Genomic DNA, 15,364 nt, shown 5'->3' on the forward strand with positions numbered 1-15,364 from the left:
TCTGCTGATACTGACTTCACTTTCCCTACGTGTGAACCAATCACACACTAAGTATTCCACTTAGTGAAGCGACATAAAAAGTAAAGAAAATGTTTAACGAGTATAATTAACCATATCAATAAAATTTTACTAAAATAAAATATATACAATTTACATCAAGCATATATTTGATTTAAAACCACTTTATAAGAATTTTCACGAATTATTCATACTAAATTTATTTTCGGACTTATACTTTTCCATTTCAAAGCAGATAATTTCCATATATTTTATTAAGATCAGACCATTACTTTGCCCATTATATTATCATGAGAATACGTGATACTTGAGTCAGATAACGGGTGAGCGTGTTGTATACAAATTTATTATTAGAAAAAATTGCACCGAGTCACTCCACCTCGTGTATAACTAAGGCATCCAAGTCAGTCCACGAGTGACCCATCTTGGTGTCATATAATACATATAAAGCTAATCAAATGTACCAAATCACTCCACCTCATGCACCATTAAGATACGCCGAGTCAAACCACGAGTGATCCACACTGATGCTATTTCAGAAACATATTTCGATTCACTTCACCTCATAACATGTCATTGTACCACTAATCCTCATTTTCATACAATAGGAATGGTTATAAATAAATTACTAATTTGCATATAAAAACAATTCAGATAATTGATTATAAAATCATTTTCATAAAAGTCCAAACTTTGGGCAGATCATACCCAAAACAACCATACACTGTAAAATAAAACAACTTAAGAAAATCTACGTCAAACACTACTTTAAAACCTTCTCGATAAAAACAATCGAGGTTGACTCATCAACGCAAGTCTTCCTAGTATTATCTAATATAAAAAAGTTTAGTCGCACTCACCTGTGGCCTCACTAGCTTACTTGATACTATCGATTTACTCTCGAACTTTATCCTTTCCTTTTTATCTCGTTTGAACTTGTAAACGATCACGATCTACACGAATGTCATTATTCCGACATACCAAATTCAAACACAAATAGTATTGTAATTAATAATAATAAACTCGATTTCGAATAAAATTCTGAAAATTACCATCATCTCATATTCGATTTCGAATAAAATGATGTTCAACTATAACTAAATTGTTCTGTCATTTCAACCCCAAAGGTTGGATTTTTTTTGTTGGGGGGGGGGGAATGATCTGAAACTGACATTGTGAATTAGAAAACGTAACAATCAAAGAATCACATGATATGCCACTACAGCTGCAAAGAAAACATGTGTCAATTACTCTTTCTGCTTTGAGCTTTCCGTTAATGCATGCAATTTTAATAGTTTTGCATGTGAAAGAGGTTGCCCTATGAATGAACATGATAAAATATTGCACGATGCTGAGAAGGCCCAAAAGTGAGTGTTTGATGCATTAGCAATTAGTAGTATGTGCTCATGTCTGCTACTTACGTAACAGTTTGATGCTGAGAAGGCCCAACATGTGTTTGAAATGTCATTTGTGCATGTTCTTGTTGAACACAAATGATACTTGATTTGTGTCGAGTGAACATGTTCAATATGCGTGGAATGCTATGTTTTTCTTAATTAATCTGATGTAAGTACAAGACTATCTATTCAAAGATAACTCTTAATCATTTGACATTGAACGCTCACGCCCCTGATATTCCTGGTGCTCAAACTCGAAACCTCAAAGAATAACAATTTATTATCAATGAGTTTGCTCGGTTTGCACAATATATTTTAAACCTAAACCCAGACAATCAAATCTTAAACCTAAACCACCAACAGACTAAAAGAGTACAAGAAATATATTTAAGTTCTTACTAGAAACAAGTTAGAATGACCGAAATTGAATTTGTATACAAAATTGATTAAACAAGGGAAAAACATGTAATTGGAATAAAGCATGCAGCCTCCAAATCCCATTCTGAACATTTTCAGATAACCAAATGCAAGGGAATAGTAGTATCAAACATTTAATCTATAAAAGAAAAGGAATAGAAAGGATGAAACCATAAAAGGTAAAGTAGATTACTGTTTGAGATACCCCAGATTTAATATAGATGGGTCTATAAAGAACATCATTCGCTTCCCAATGCCATCAAAGCCCCAAACAAACAAAACATTTCATTTCAGGGACACAAAAACCGGGGGGGTCATCAAAACTGCCACTCCCAACTTCCTAATTACCCTTAATACACTATCTGATAACAACTAGGTACCTAATTCCCTTGACTAAACTGAGAAATCAAAATGACATCATCTTGCATGCAAGATCACAGGGCTGTGACATCATCCTTCTGTTGCAGTTTCATACTATCCTGGCGCATTCTGTTCCACTTGTTCTTCAGGTCTCTTGCAGTTTTATTCTTGGGAAAGACTTTGGAACCAAACTCCAAAATTCTCTTCCATGGAATTGTTCCATCACCCTGTGTAAACTCCTCTACTCCCTTCTGCAAGTATATATAGTCAAATTCAAATCTTACAATAAGTCTTAAGTCGTGTATTATATGCCACATGCTTGCTCAATTAACATTTCAGGAAGTTCACCCCCATACCAGAATTTCTTAACACAGGTAGGCAAGGTTGTGGACTTTTCAAAGCTATCAACTCTTTATACCTACTATAAGCAATCTACGATAGGAAGTAATTACCCTGAGCATCCCTTCTTCAGCATCTGTCCATGGAATTATCTTTCTCTTCGATCGTCGAGATGGAGTGAATGAGCTACAAATAAGAATCTTGTTAATATTTGATTCTCAATAAATCAAGGCTAACTCATTTCCTCTCTCACACGATATAATAAAGCCAACGACAAGAGCATGTTAAAATTTTAAAAACGATGTACAGGAAACAAGAATATCAATTTCTGCAAAGCAAACTTACAACTTTGTCTGATGTTCTTTAGTATCGTTAGATATTATTAACTTGTCATTTGCACCGATACATGACGCCTCTTCATCACTATTGACAAGCTCCTGACAGGCGTCTGTTGTCTGAGGCTTTACAGCTTCCTTTAAAATGTCATCTCTTTCAACTTCTACCTGATTTACAGGGTCAGTTTCAGTGTTTTCAGCGGTTGGATGATCATCACAGGAGTTAAGCTTGGACTGCTGTTGGTGTTCACGCTCTCTCCTAGATGTTCACTCTCCTGATTTCCGACAAGGCCTTCATTGCCATTTAATGTTGAATGACTCGGAAACCTCCTCCGTTCCTGAGCAAATTTTCCTATAAGCCTCATAAATGCAACTAGTTTCTTCCTTGCCAAGATGATCTTGTCCTTAGCTTTTATGTACTCAGAGATGGAAACAGAATATGCACAAAAAGGGCAAAGAAAGTTGCCCTTATCATCAAATCTTGCAGCACAATTCAAGCAACTCTCATGGACCACAAGTGGACAACCACTAGCACTGCACACCAAAACCTGACCATTTTGGTTACACTTGACACAAGACCTCGTTTCTGTCCAGCCAGCTTTTTGATTCGAATCTTGACTTGGTATGCGATGTGAACTCAAGAAAAGGTTCTTCTTCAAGGCATTATTAAGGATCTCATCTTCAAATTCAAATATTTTTCCATAGAAGGATGAACAATGTCAGCTTTTTCCACATTATGATCAATATTTTGTTGCAATCCATCAGCAGAGATGGAATTTGGGGAACTTAATGTAAAATCTTGATCAATATCTACAACCACATCACCACTAGGACCCTTTTGCAGTGAAACATTTTCAACGAGATTGGATTCATCAGTCGGAGCATTTTGGCAAGTTATATCTTCATGCTTGTGCTCGACCATCACATCAGCATTGTCATTTTGAACGTTTTCCATCTGATTGTCCAGCAGTTCTACACGACCAACAGCATCAACTGACCCATGGGTCCTTGAGGCAACACATAAATCTTTATCACCCTCACCTATCTGAGAATCTTTCCTCAAGTTATTACCTTCTATTTCAGTAACTTTCATAATCCTTTGAGATTCATCTTCCAACCGTTCAGAACCAGCACACAAGTGAATCGGAAGCTCCTCAACCGACTGAATAGTACAAGAGGGAGTAGCATCCTGCTTGGACCTTTTAGCATTCAATTGAGGATAACCGACTACTCCCATTGGATTTTCAGCAACCAAGTCATCTCTACACCTCTTAGAGGGCAATAAATCTTTTCCAAGCAACAATTCATTATAATTTTCATTAATTCGAGGAGTCAAGTTACCCTCTTGGTTACCCTTTTTATCATCGCCATCAGACAGTGATGGAGGGCCATTTTCATCACAACGAGAAACAGGATCGTCCCAGAAAATATAATCTTTCAACTGTTCAAAAAAGGACCAATAAGAAACAATAAACAAATAAGCACGTGTTTGCAAAAAATGAAAAAGGAGTGAAGCTATGCTCATTATCACATTTTGCAGCAGGAGTAAAATCCAAATTTACCTTTTCTAATGAACATTGTGGTAGGGTGTCTCTCTTATGCTTAATAAAGGACTGGCCATCCCATTTCGAAAGCTTGGGTGCAGGTCTTTTTAGATTTTGAAATGGAACCTGACAAAGAAAGATATGCTTATAATTGACAATGCAGGCACTTCAGCTAGCAAGATTTTATGAGAGAGTCAAAAAAAAGGTTTGTCTATCTAAACAACATAAGTTTATAGAGCAATGCCGAAACTAGAATGTATGTTTATATTTTACCACTTGCATTATTTGGTTGAGAACAGCATCACAGCTCAGCGAAGGAGTAAAAGTGGCTCTTGAAACAGGAGGAACGACGTTTCCAAGACTGTTTTCAGGACTAAATAACTTCTCCAAACATTTTAAAGCAACCCTCTCTTTCGTATTTTCATCGAAATCCTCCGGTGCTGCCGGAGATGTTTCAATCAGACCTGAGAGAACAGAGAAAAGTTAAAACACCCAAATAGTAATGATAACAAAACACCAAGTGATACACATTTTCCATACCGGTTAATGGAAATATCTATCTCGGGGAAGCTTGATAAATACTCAATGATGCACTGCCATAAAACCGGAGGACCAGAAGAATTACGGCCAAAGATCGGACCTAGTCGGTCCATGAGAATGATCTAGTTTAAGAGTAATCACTTGATCTACATGTTACCAACACAGGAGTTTCATAAGTTTGAAGCCTTTCAAGAATTAAAAATCTATATATAACAAACAATAAAAAAATAAGAACTTAAATATAACATCATTCAAGCGCAAGAAAATCGTTGTTTTTAGCTAACATTAGGCTAATCTTGCAATCTCATAAGCAGAAACGAGCATTGAAACACAAACTTAACATAAATTTAGTAACCAATGAAACAAATCTAAAACTAATTACAGGGGGAAATTAATCTCAGGTATGAATACTACTTTAATGAACTAAAAAGACCGAAATATCGAAGTTAAACCCATTTGAAGAAAAAAACCCTAGTCGTTAAGAAACTTTAAAAGAAAAAAGGGGAACCCTAAAAATAGAGCATTCAAAAACTAGATGAAAACTTAAACAAGAATAAGTATATTAACTGAAAATCCTGAAAAAAAACTTCCCCAAACCCACAATTTTTTTTGTTCTTAAAAACCCTAGTCCCTTGAACTAAGAATGTTAAGAACAAAAAAAAACCCAGAAAGTGGAGGGTCCAAAAAAATGAAATTACATGATGAATAATCGGAAAAAAGGGGGGGAATACGAAAAACTTATATCAAATTAGAGATTTCTTCATTCTTTACATGCATTGAAAAATCAGGTTAAGAACCTTTAAGAGATGCTCGAAATTCTTTCAAGCAAAAGAGAAGTATTCTCATTGTTAAAACAATTGAAATTTCAAAGTTAATAGAATGATCATTAATATTAGGGTAAATTACGCGTTTAGTAATTAAATTATCAGTTTTAATCCGTGTTAATACCTAAATTTTTATTTTTTTTAAAAATCATATCTAAAGTTTAGTTTTTATTTCATTTTAATACTAATCGTTAAAAACTTTAGTTTTTGTTTCATTTTAGTACAATCGTTCAAAATTTAACATTAAATTTTTAAAAGACTGAAAGTTTAGGCTCTAAAACATACCAAAAATGATAGTTTAGGTATTAAAAGCGTTAAGTTTTTAACGATGAGATATTAAAATGAAATAAAAATTAAATATTAGGTATGATTTTAAAATAAATTAAAAGTTTAAGTATTAAAATATATCAAAACTAATAGTTTAAATATTAAATACATAATTTACCTTAATATTATACTTCTATAGTAAATTCGTTAACTAAAAGTTAAAATATTGATATAATATATTATTCTCCGCTGTAAGATTCGTATTTTTTATTAAATTAAAATGATTATAAAATAGTATATATGTAAGAAGATTTGTATCCTTTGTTCCATTGTTTTCCAATCAAATCGATAAGGCGCTACAAAACAACAGTTTCATAATCTTACTAACATTGACAACCAATGTTATTGTTATTTTTAAAAAAAAAATAATTAAAATATCATATAGATCGTATTTCAATTAACACCAAAATAATATATTTTTTCGTCTCATAAAAATATTCTTTATTTACCTTTTAAAGATCATTTTTTTTAAATTTTAAATGTGATTATTTCAAATATTTTAAATAATGAAAATTTATTATATATATATATAAGAACTATTTAATTAAAAGTTTTATAAAAAATATATATTTTTATCAATAATAAATTTTAAATAATAATTAGTTAAAGTTTTAAAAATTGATCAAAAAAGTTAATAATAGACATATTTCATGGGACCGATGGAGTAATAAATTCTTATATTGTATGTTTTAGTTTTTTTTTCTCATTAAATTAGGGTAAATACAAGGTTGTATCTATTCACAGATAACTCTCCATCATTTGATATTGAACATTCGCACTCCTGATATTCTTAGTACTCGAATAAAAGACCTCAAAGTTATCATCAAGATCACTTAGTTCGTGTTATATATGTTTTACTTTAAATAAAAATAAGCATTGTACTAAAACTATACTCTTTGTTGATTTTAAGCGTTTAAATAATTATTCACTGAAAGAATGTTCTTAACATTTTTCAATTATTATTTTAAGTGCCTACGGTATAGTACCCGTTAAAAATTGTTATTTGACACGTGTCTCGTTTATATATATTTTTTATTTTAAAAATTAAAAATATTATTTTAAAAAATCAATTTCTTTTGTTAAAATAACTAACCTCCCATCCCTATTTACCTATCAGCACCCCTAATCCTCGTCCCCCCATCCTCAACCTCGTCGGTTGGGAGAACAATAACTTTTCCCTGTAGAACGCCGTCTACACCCCAGTTAAATTCCGAACACCTCTATCGCTCCTACCGCTTTGGGATTCAATCCTGTTATATTGTGATTAGAAATAGGGTTGGAGATTTAGGTATTTAAGAGTTTGATTGACGGCAAAGATGATGATCGGTTAGTGAGTCGTTCGATGATAAAGGTTGTAGTCGGAGATAACCGATGACGGTTAGAAATAAGATTTAAAATATGAAATTTTTGGGTTTTTAATAATTTTAAAATAAATAATAATACTTTAAAAACTTAAAATAAAAATTCAAAAAAATATGTATGTTTTAACATTATACATTTAGATATTTAAATTTATAAGGCGAAACCGATGAATATGAGTAGCTGATTGGGGAAGGTAAAAGGACTCCTCCTCCTCCTCTTCCTCTATATTTCTCAAGCACGAATATGAGTAGTTGATTGGGGAAGGTAAAAGTCCTCCTCCTCCTCCTCCTCCTCCTTTTTCTCAAGCACTTTCTTTCATTAATAATAAATAAATAAATAAACAAACAAAATAATTTATATTTTAGATAAAAACGAGGAAAAAAGGTGAATTCAGTGTGAGATGACGTTAATGAGTGTAGCGTTGAATATCTATGAAATTAGGTACGAGGGTTCAATCCAGTCGCGTGGAGTGAAAAAATTATAAGTTATTATAGGTACGAGTCATATTTTACCATTCGGAGTTGATTTGAAATTTTTTGATTTCATTTGAATTTATAAAATTTGAATCTAGTCACTTTGTCGAATTTTTGTTTAAATTTAATTGTGAATATTTATAATATTCTAATATTTTTCTATTCTAATTTAAGTGACTTTTTATAATTAATATATACAATACAAATATGTTTCATCATATTTTTTTCATATGGGATATACATATATATATATATATATATATGTATATCATGCAAAGTCTAAAGACTCGACTCAAACTTAAAAATAAATTCAGTAATCAATAAAAATTTCGAATTATTCGAGTTACATTTTACAACTCTATTTGAATTTGAAATTTGAAATTTTTTCGAGTCGAATCGAGTCGAAAAAATCGAGTTTTCGAGTAAAATCGAGTTTTGTAGACCCCCCTACATCAAATAGTAACGCCTCAGCAGGCAAGTAGGGTTGCACATAATTCGGATTTCAATCCGATCCGGATCGGTTTTTATCCGATCCGGTTTTTTCCCATAGAAAAAAAATCGGTTTATAAAATAACCGGTTCGGTTTCTAACCGGTTTGGAGGGCCGGATATCCTAACCGGTGTAACCGGTTTCGGTTTTAAAAAAACCGGTTTTTTTAAAAAACCAGTTATAAAAAAACCGATTTTAATATTCCAGATTGTTCATAGGGAACCGATTCCCCCCCAAGGGGGTACCGATTCCTCACTGAATGGTTTGGCTCCGAGATTTCCAGAATGCTCGGAGGGAACCGATTCCCCCATAGGGGTACCGATTCCCCCTATTCAACGGTCGAAATATTTGAATTTTACACTTAGGGAACCGATTCCCTATGAGAGGGTACCGATTCCCCCATGCTCCAAGCATTTTTATTAAATGTTTTCACACTTAAACGGCTATATTATCTTCATTAATTATCACTAACGTTCAGAAGTGATTCAAGGTGTATTTAAGCAAGCTTAGAAGCCATTGATCAAAGACAAGAAACATCAAACAACTAGAATCAAGAGAGAATCAAAGAGAAAGCATCAAACCTCAAGTTCGATAATTCAAATACTTAATTGAAATACTTAATTAACTCAACATAATTGAAATACTTAAATACTTCCAAGTTTGATAAATTCAAATACTTAAAAACTTCCAAGTTCGATAAATTCAAATACTTAAAAACTTCAAGTTCGATAATTGAAACAAAGTTTACGATAATTGAAATAAAGTTATAAAATAAACTACATTGCCATCTCTTATTCATCATCTTCGCCTTCTTCGTTTGGAGGGGATATTCCAAGTTCGACTTCTTCAATGTAAGTTTGCTTCCAAATCGGCATCAATTGCATCTTCTAGGGTGGTGATATGTTGCTTACGAGCCGCTCCATCCAAATAATCCTTTAAACAAATGCATACTTCCACCGACTCGGGACTTAGTCTTGATATCCGTTGTGATATAACCCTGCCACTAACAGAAAAAGCGGATTCCGAAGCTACCGTAGAAGCTTGGACGGTTAGTAAATCACGGGCCATGGCGGCTAGAATTGGAAATTGTGCTTCCTTTTCTTTCCACCAAGCCAAAATATCTAAACTTTCAAACTCTTCAAATGTCATTTTTGATAGAAAATCGCATGACATGTAATTTCCCAACTCGCTACTTGGGGTGGTAGTACGTGATCGTTTGGATTGGGAATTTACAAGAGTGTTAAAAAGATTCAAATTTATGTTACTTGGACGTCTACTAGATGATTCCGCATTCATTCTCATTTGATCGTGTATTACACTACTTGATCCGTATTTAGTTAAATAAATTGCAAACATGTCTCGAAAACATTTGTTAAAATAATTTATTTGGTTTTGGACAAAGTTGGGTTCATCATCGGTTAGATTAAAAGCAAACGCAATTTGTTCAATTAGTGTTTCAACCCCACCAACATTTAACGTTGGGTTTAAAGCGGCGGCACAAGTAAAAATGGGGGGAATCTCCTTAAAATATTTTAAAAGTTTTTCCTTCATTGCAAAGCCAATTTCTTGAAAAACTTCGGTTTTAAATTCAAAGTCATTTAGTCGGGTATCCAACAAAAATATTTGATTAAGAACCAACGGGCTAGTAGGGTAATAAACACCGGATAAAAAAGTTGTTGCATTTTTAAAAACCTCAAGCAAATCGGTTATTTTGGCTATAGTTTCCCAACTCGAATCCGGATAAATGTTTGGGACATGACCCCTCTCGAAAAGCCGACCGTGAAATGTTTGCAATGTTTCCCTTTGCCTTAAGGCAGTATGCATCATCATCCAAGTTGAGTTCCAACGAGTTGGACAATCCAAATTAGGACCCAAAGCTTTTTTATTAACAGACTTACAAAATCGTTTATAATCATTTAGTCTTTTATTGTTGTTACAAAGAATCGATTTTATCATTGTTTTAAATTCTAATCTAATTGGCTCAATAACCTCCAAACCGGCTTGCACGGATAAATTAATTATGTGTGCAACGCAACGGGTATGAAAAAATGCACCGTCTAAAATCGGTGAAAGTAATATTTTCAATCTTGGAACCGCGTTTGTATTATTCGATGCATTATCAAAGGATATAGAAAAAACTTTATTTTCTAATTTATAAAGACAAATTACCCGTTTTAAAAGTGTAAATAAATTAGTACCGGTATGCGGCTCACCGAATAATTCAAACGCGATTGTTCTTTTCATCATTTGCCAATTATCTTGATCTAACCAATGTGACGTAACGGCTAAAAAAGAATTTCCGGTATTATGAGGGGAACTCCAAACGTCACATGTAAGCGACACACCATAACGGTGTTCTTGGAATCCTAAAATCATTTTTTCTCTCGCCGTACGCCACATTTTTATAGCATCTCTTCTAAGGGTAGTACGACTTACTTGAGTATAACGTGGTTGCATTAGTTGTTGAATTGTTGTCGTGAAATCTTCATCATCAAAGTGGTCGAATGGCAATGCTTTTGTAATCACGAACTTTGTAAACGCTTCTCGTAATTTTTCGTTGTCGTAAACAAAAACACCACCTTGCGGTGTAAGATTCGATTGACTAGGATCCGATCTTGAGCAAAGTGCCTTGCATGATTTTGTCAAATGGTTCTTCAACGTTGTGTTTCCTTCCGATGCAAGAAACTTTAGACAAAGTTTACAACGCGCCCTCCTCGAGCCATTTGACATCTCACATAAATCGTAGTGATCCCAAATATCTTTGTTTCGAGTGTGTTCGATCACTCTCACGACTTCAAGGTTTCCCCCGACGGAAGATTCAGCAGTGTTACTCATGATGAACAAAAAATTACAAAACTAAGATTTGAGAGATGTTTAAATGTTGTGTAATAAGATTTGGGAAAGTTGTAATCAACCAAATACATCCCCAACCTATTTATACATGTTTAGGGTGGTAAAATGGTAATTTTTTTAAAGAAAAAAACGGTCAGAACGGTCACAAACGGCTATATTAACGGCTAGTTTTTTAAACCAGACCGGGTTTTTTTTCGGATAAAAACCGGTTTTTTAACCGGTTTTTTTCAAACCGGTTTTTTATCCGGTAAAAAAACCGGTCTGGGTTTTTTTCTCCAAACCGGTTAAAATAACCGGTTTAAAAAAATCTGATCCGGTTAAAAAAATCAGTTTTTCCCAAATCCGATTTCAGATATTTTTTTCGCAAAATCGGATATTCGAATTTTTTGTACACCCCTACAGGCAAGGCCCGTGATTAAAATACAAAGCCAGGCGTGTCTTCGTCAAATCGAAAATAATCCAAATTTTGTGATTTTTACGAGGCTTGGATTGATCGTTGTTGGTGTTTTAGGCTTAGCCGTGACTACTTTTGGGGCACAACATAAAGTTGTCGTGTAATAAATTGACGGTATCCTAGTGTCCAATTCCTCGTAAATTCAACTGTACGTTATGCTTAAAATTGAACCATCGCCTTACATGTAATGTTGGGTTTTAGTTTATAAGCGTTACTATAGTTTTCTTTAAATTTGGAGTCGAATTCAATTTTTAAAGTTTTCTTAACCATTTCTTTGTATGAATATTGAGGATTGGTTCCTGCTGACCTTAAAAACTCATGCAATTTTGCAAAAATGGTGATGATCGGACACTTGATGTTTGCTGGTGTTTATCAGGGAGAGAATCTTTTTGTTGTTTGGTGAGGACTACTTTGAGACTAAAGAGAGCGAAAATCATTATCTTTTCATTTCCAAAATAAGCTCATCGCCTTCATGAGGACTATCCCGAATTTCATTCAGGTTTTTTTTTTCAAATTTTATAAAAATTCTTAAACATTAGTGTTAAAGAATAATGCAAATTTGAGAGTAGTTTCGTCTGTGTATATATATATATTAAAAAAACTCTTGAATAATATAGAAATTGTAAATGTGTAGAAGTATCCATAAAAAATCTAGATATTTGTAATATTTAAAATTATAGCTAGAATTATCTATTAGAAAAAAAATCTAGATATTTGTAATGTTAAATGGCTAAGATGTTGGCATATGTCAACAATCCAATGGCTACTAGAATCTATAAATAAAGGTGAGTTTTACCATTGTGGTTGGAGTGAAAAATGTGAGAAAAGAGTGTCAAAAATGTGAGCTAGAGAAAGAGGGCTTAGAGGTAGAGAAGAGAAAATTAGTGGGTGTGACTCGTATATCCTAGGTCTTCTATAGTGGGTGTGTTTGACTCGTCGAAGTTTGAAACAATTGGTATTAGAGTAAGCAGTTCGGGACCGTTTCTAGTGGATGAAAGCTTCGGTAAGCGTTCGACCCTTACATTGACTTATTCAAACCAAGGCTCTAAGATGAGATTATGAAGGGCGATGTCCATTTCAACGATTACACTAATTAAAACAAATTTACTTCTTAGACAATGGTTTATGCCACAATACAATTAAACTTCATATCAGTTTGTTTTTAATTATTTTTTAACTAATGTTAATCTTTGTTTTGTAGTAGTGTAGACACCCATTTTTGTTCGGGTTTTAATTATTATTATTATTATTAGTTATTGTTTTATTATAATATTATTAATATTTACATTTTTTGTAGGCCCAAACTGAAGCCCAATTACAAAATCCAACCCAAACACAATCAAAATCCTAAGGCCCATTATGCTAACAAACTTTGGCTTACCCTAAAATTAGGGTTAGCCACACGCCGTCACCTATGAAGCCATTGCTAGAATCTAGCAGTCACTGAAGAGTCAATTTCGAGTCAGCATCGTTTTAATATAAAAAGCAAATCAAAAAGCAAATCATTGAATCCAACCATCAAATCCCAAAATTTTGACAGCCTCGTGCTCGTCTACCTTATACCAACAACCCTCACCAAACAAACAATCATGATTAAGAGAACCAATAAAAAAAGAAGGGTAAACTACACGGGAGACCACCAAACTTGGTCAATAATCAATTTGATCATCGGACTTTTTTTTTCTCAATCAGACCACCAAACTTTTTTAATTGATTCAATTAGACCACTGAGCCGTTAATTTTTAACAGATGTGGTGATGTGTCCGTTAATAAATTGGGCATAATTATAGATTTGGTTCTTAATATTTACATATTATATCAATTTAATCACTATTTTAATTCAATTAAATAAATTTAATTATCCAATTAAAATGTGACACGTGTCAATATATGATTGGAAGGTTTTATTTATGAATTTTAAATTATTTAATTAAATAATTTTTTCTATCCAATCAGGTGGTGACACATGTCACCACCCAATTGAAATGAAAATAAATGGACAAACTTGTGCCCAAGGTGATTCAAACCAGGGATAAGGGGATAAAGCTTCTAGGCGCCAAACCATTGGGCCAAAGGTCACCAATGGTTCAAGTTTACAACAAGTTTTATTTGACTTGTAAAAGTTTGTTAAGGATAAAAAATTAAACATATTATATGTTTAAACAAATTATTATTTAATTAAATAAAATATTCCAAACTAATAATTTTCAAATAAATTTTGGTTCGATTAACGGTTAAAGAAAAAATTTGGTTCGGTTAATCGAATCAAAATTTATTTGAAAATTATTAACCGAACCGAATTAACAGATTTTTTTGAAAATTTTAACCGAATTAATCGAAGTAAAAATTCAGTTAATTCAGTTCGGTTCATCGAACCAAAATTTATTTGAAAATTATTAACCAAACTAAAATAATTTAAAAAATTATTAACCGAACCGAATTAACCAATTTTTTTAAATTATTAATCAAATTAATCGAAGCAAAAATTAGGTTAATTCAACTTGGTTAATTGAACCAAAATTTATTTGAAAATTATTAACCAAACCGAATTAATTTGAAAATTATTAACCGAACCGAATTAACCAATTTTTTTAATTATTAATTGAATTAATCGAAGCAAAAATTCAATTAATTCGGTTCGGTTAATCGAACCAAAATTTATTTGAAAATTATTAATCGAACCGAACAAATTTTGTTTAATTCGGTCGACTTTCGAATTAACAAGATTTTTTAAAAATTTTCTAATTTATATAAAAATTGAATATTTTTAATTCAAATAAACAATTTACAATTAATTTAAATAATAATTTGTTTAAACAAATAATTTGCTTAATTTTTTTAACTTAACAAAATTTTACAAGTCAAATAAAACTTGTTGTAACTTTGAATCATTGGTGACCTCTAGCCTAATGGTTTGCCGCCTGGAAGCTTTATCCCCTCGTTCATGGTTCGATTCATCTTGGGCACAAGTTTGTCCATTTATTTTCATTTCATTGGATAGAAAAATTATTTAATTAAATAATTTAAAATTAATAAATAAAACATTCTAATCATATATTGACATGTGTCACGTTTTAATTGGATAGTTAAATTTATTTAATTGAATTAAAATAGTGACTAAATTGATAGAATATGTAAATATTAAGAACCAAATATATAATTATGCCAATTTATTAATGGACACGTCATCACATATGTTAAAAATTAATGGCTCGGTGGTCTGATTGAATCAATTAAAAAGTTTGGTGGTATGATTGAGACAAAAAAAAGTTTGGTGGTATGATTGAGACAAAAAAAAGTTCAATGGTCAAATTGATTATTAACTATAATTTGGTGGTCTCCCGTGTAATTTACCCAAAAAAGAATAGAAAAAAAGGAGCATATTCGAGGGGAAACAGAAACAAGACAAAAACAGGAAGAGAGAATCGGAGATAGAAACGAAAAAATGAGAGAAAAACATACTAAAAATAATGATTTTACCTTTCAAATCGGAAGATCCTGGTGTCACCGAAGCTAAGAAGATTTCGTGAGGCATTAAAGGTAACCCCTTTTTTGGTTTAAGTTTTGTTTTTAAGAGAATATCAAGGTTTAGGTGAGGTTTTAGGTTAATTTGTTTAAGGTTTGGAAGAGAG

The 15,364-nt window shown here is 32.4% G+C and overlaps 2 protein-coding genes across 2 annotated transcripts; both read right to left on the reverse strand.

Moving 5' to 3' along the window:
• Positions 1-2,032: 2,032 nt before the first annotated feature.
• On the reverse strand, positions 2,033-3,512 carry LOC120208670. Its single transcript, XM_039207887.1, has 4 exons — positions 3,166-3,512; positions 2,877-3,082; positions 2,645-2,717; positions 2,033-2,443 (listed from the first exon to the last, which is right to left on the reverse strand). The coding sequence occupies exons 1-4, from the start codon at positions 3,229-3,231 to the stop codon at positions 2,267-2,269; spliced, it is 522 nt and encodes a 173-aa protein (XP_039063818.1). The 5' UTR covers positions 3,232-3,512; the 3' UTR covers positions 2,033-2,266.
• Positions 3,512-4,941, reverse strand: LOC120208663. The gene is made up of 4 exons (XM_039207882.1): positions 4,938-4,941; positions 4,684-4,874; positions 4,429-4,536; positions 3,512-4,307 (listed from the first exon to the last, which is right to left on the reverse strand). Exons 1-4 carry the CDS (start codon positions 4,939-4,941, stop codon positions 3,522-3,524), a joined length of 1,089 nt encoding a protein of 362 aa, XP_039063813.1. The 3' UTR covers positions 3,512-3,521.
• Between the last annotated feature and the right edge of the window lie 10,423 nt (positions 4,942-15,364).

Source organism: Hibiscus syriacus, unplaced genomic scaffold, assembly GCF_006381635.1.
Source record: "Hibiscus syriacus cultivar Baekdansim isolate YM2019G1 unplaced genomic scaffold, ASM638163v2 tig00016850_pilon, whole genome shotgun sequence".
NCBI lineage: Eukaryota > Viridiplantae > Streptophyta > Magnoliopsida > Malvales > Malvaceae > Hibiscus > Hibiscus syriacus.

Excerpts from the sequence above, each read along its gene's own strand:
- LOC120208663 (XM_039207882.1), bottom strand. Across the intron at positions 4,537-4,683 it reads TCAACCAAATAATGCAAGTG|GTTCCATTTCAAAATCTAAA; the intron begins GTAAAATATAAA and ends TTTCTTTGTCAG. Across the intron at positions 4,308-4,428 it reads CACAATGTTCATTAGAAAAG|TTGAAAGATTATATTTTCTG; the intron begins GTAAATTTGGAT and ends TTTTTTGAACAG.
- LOC120208670 (XM_039207887.1), bottom strand. The coding sequence starts at position 3,231 with ATGAGGCTTATAGGAAAATTTGCTCAGGAACGGAGGAGGTTTCCGAGT. Across the intron at positions 2,718-2,876 it reads AAAGAACATCAGACAAAGTT|CTCATTCACTCCATCTCGAC; the intron begins GTAAGTTTGCTT and ends TCTTATTTGTAG. Across the intron at positions 2,444-2,644 it reads CTGAAGAAGGGATGCTCAGG|AAGGGAGTAGAGGAGTTTAC; the intron begins GTAATTACTTCC and ends ATATACTTGCAG.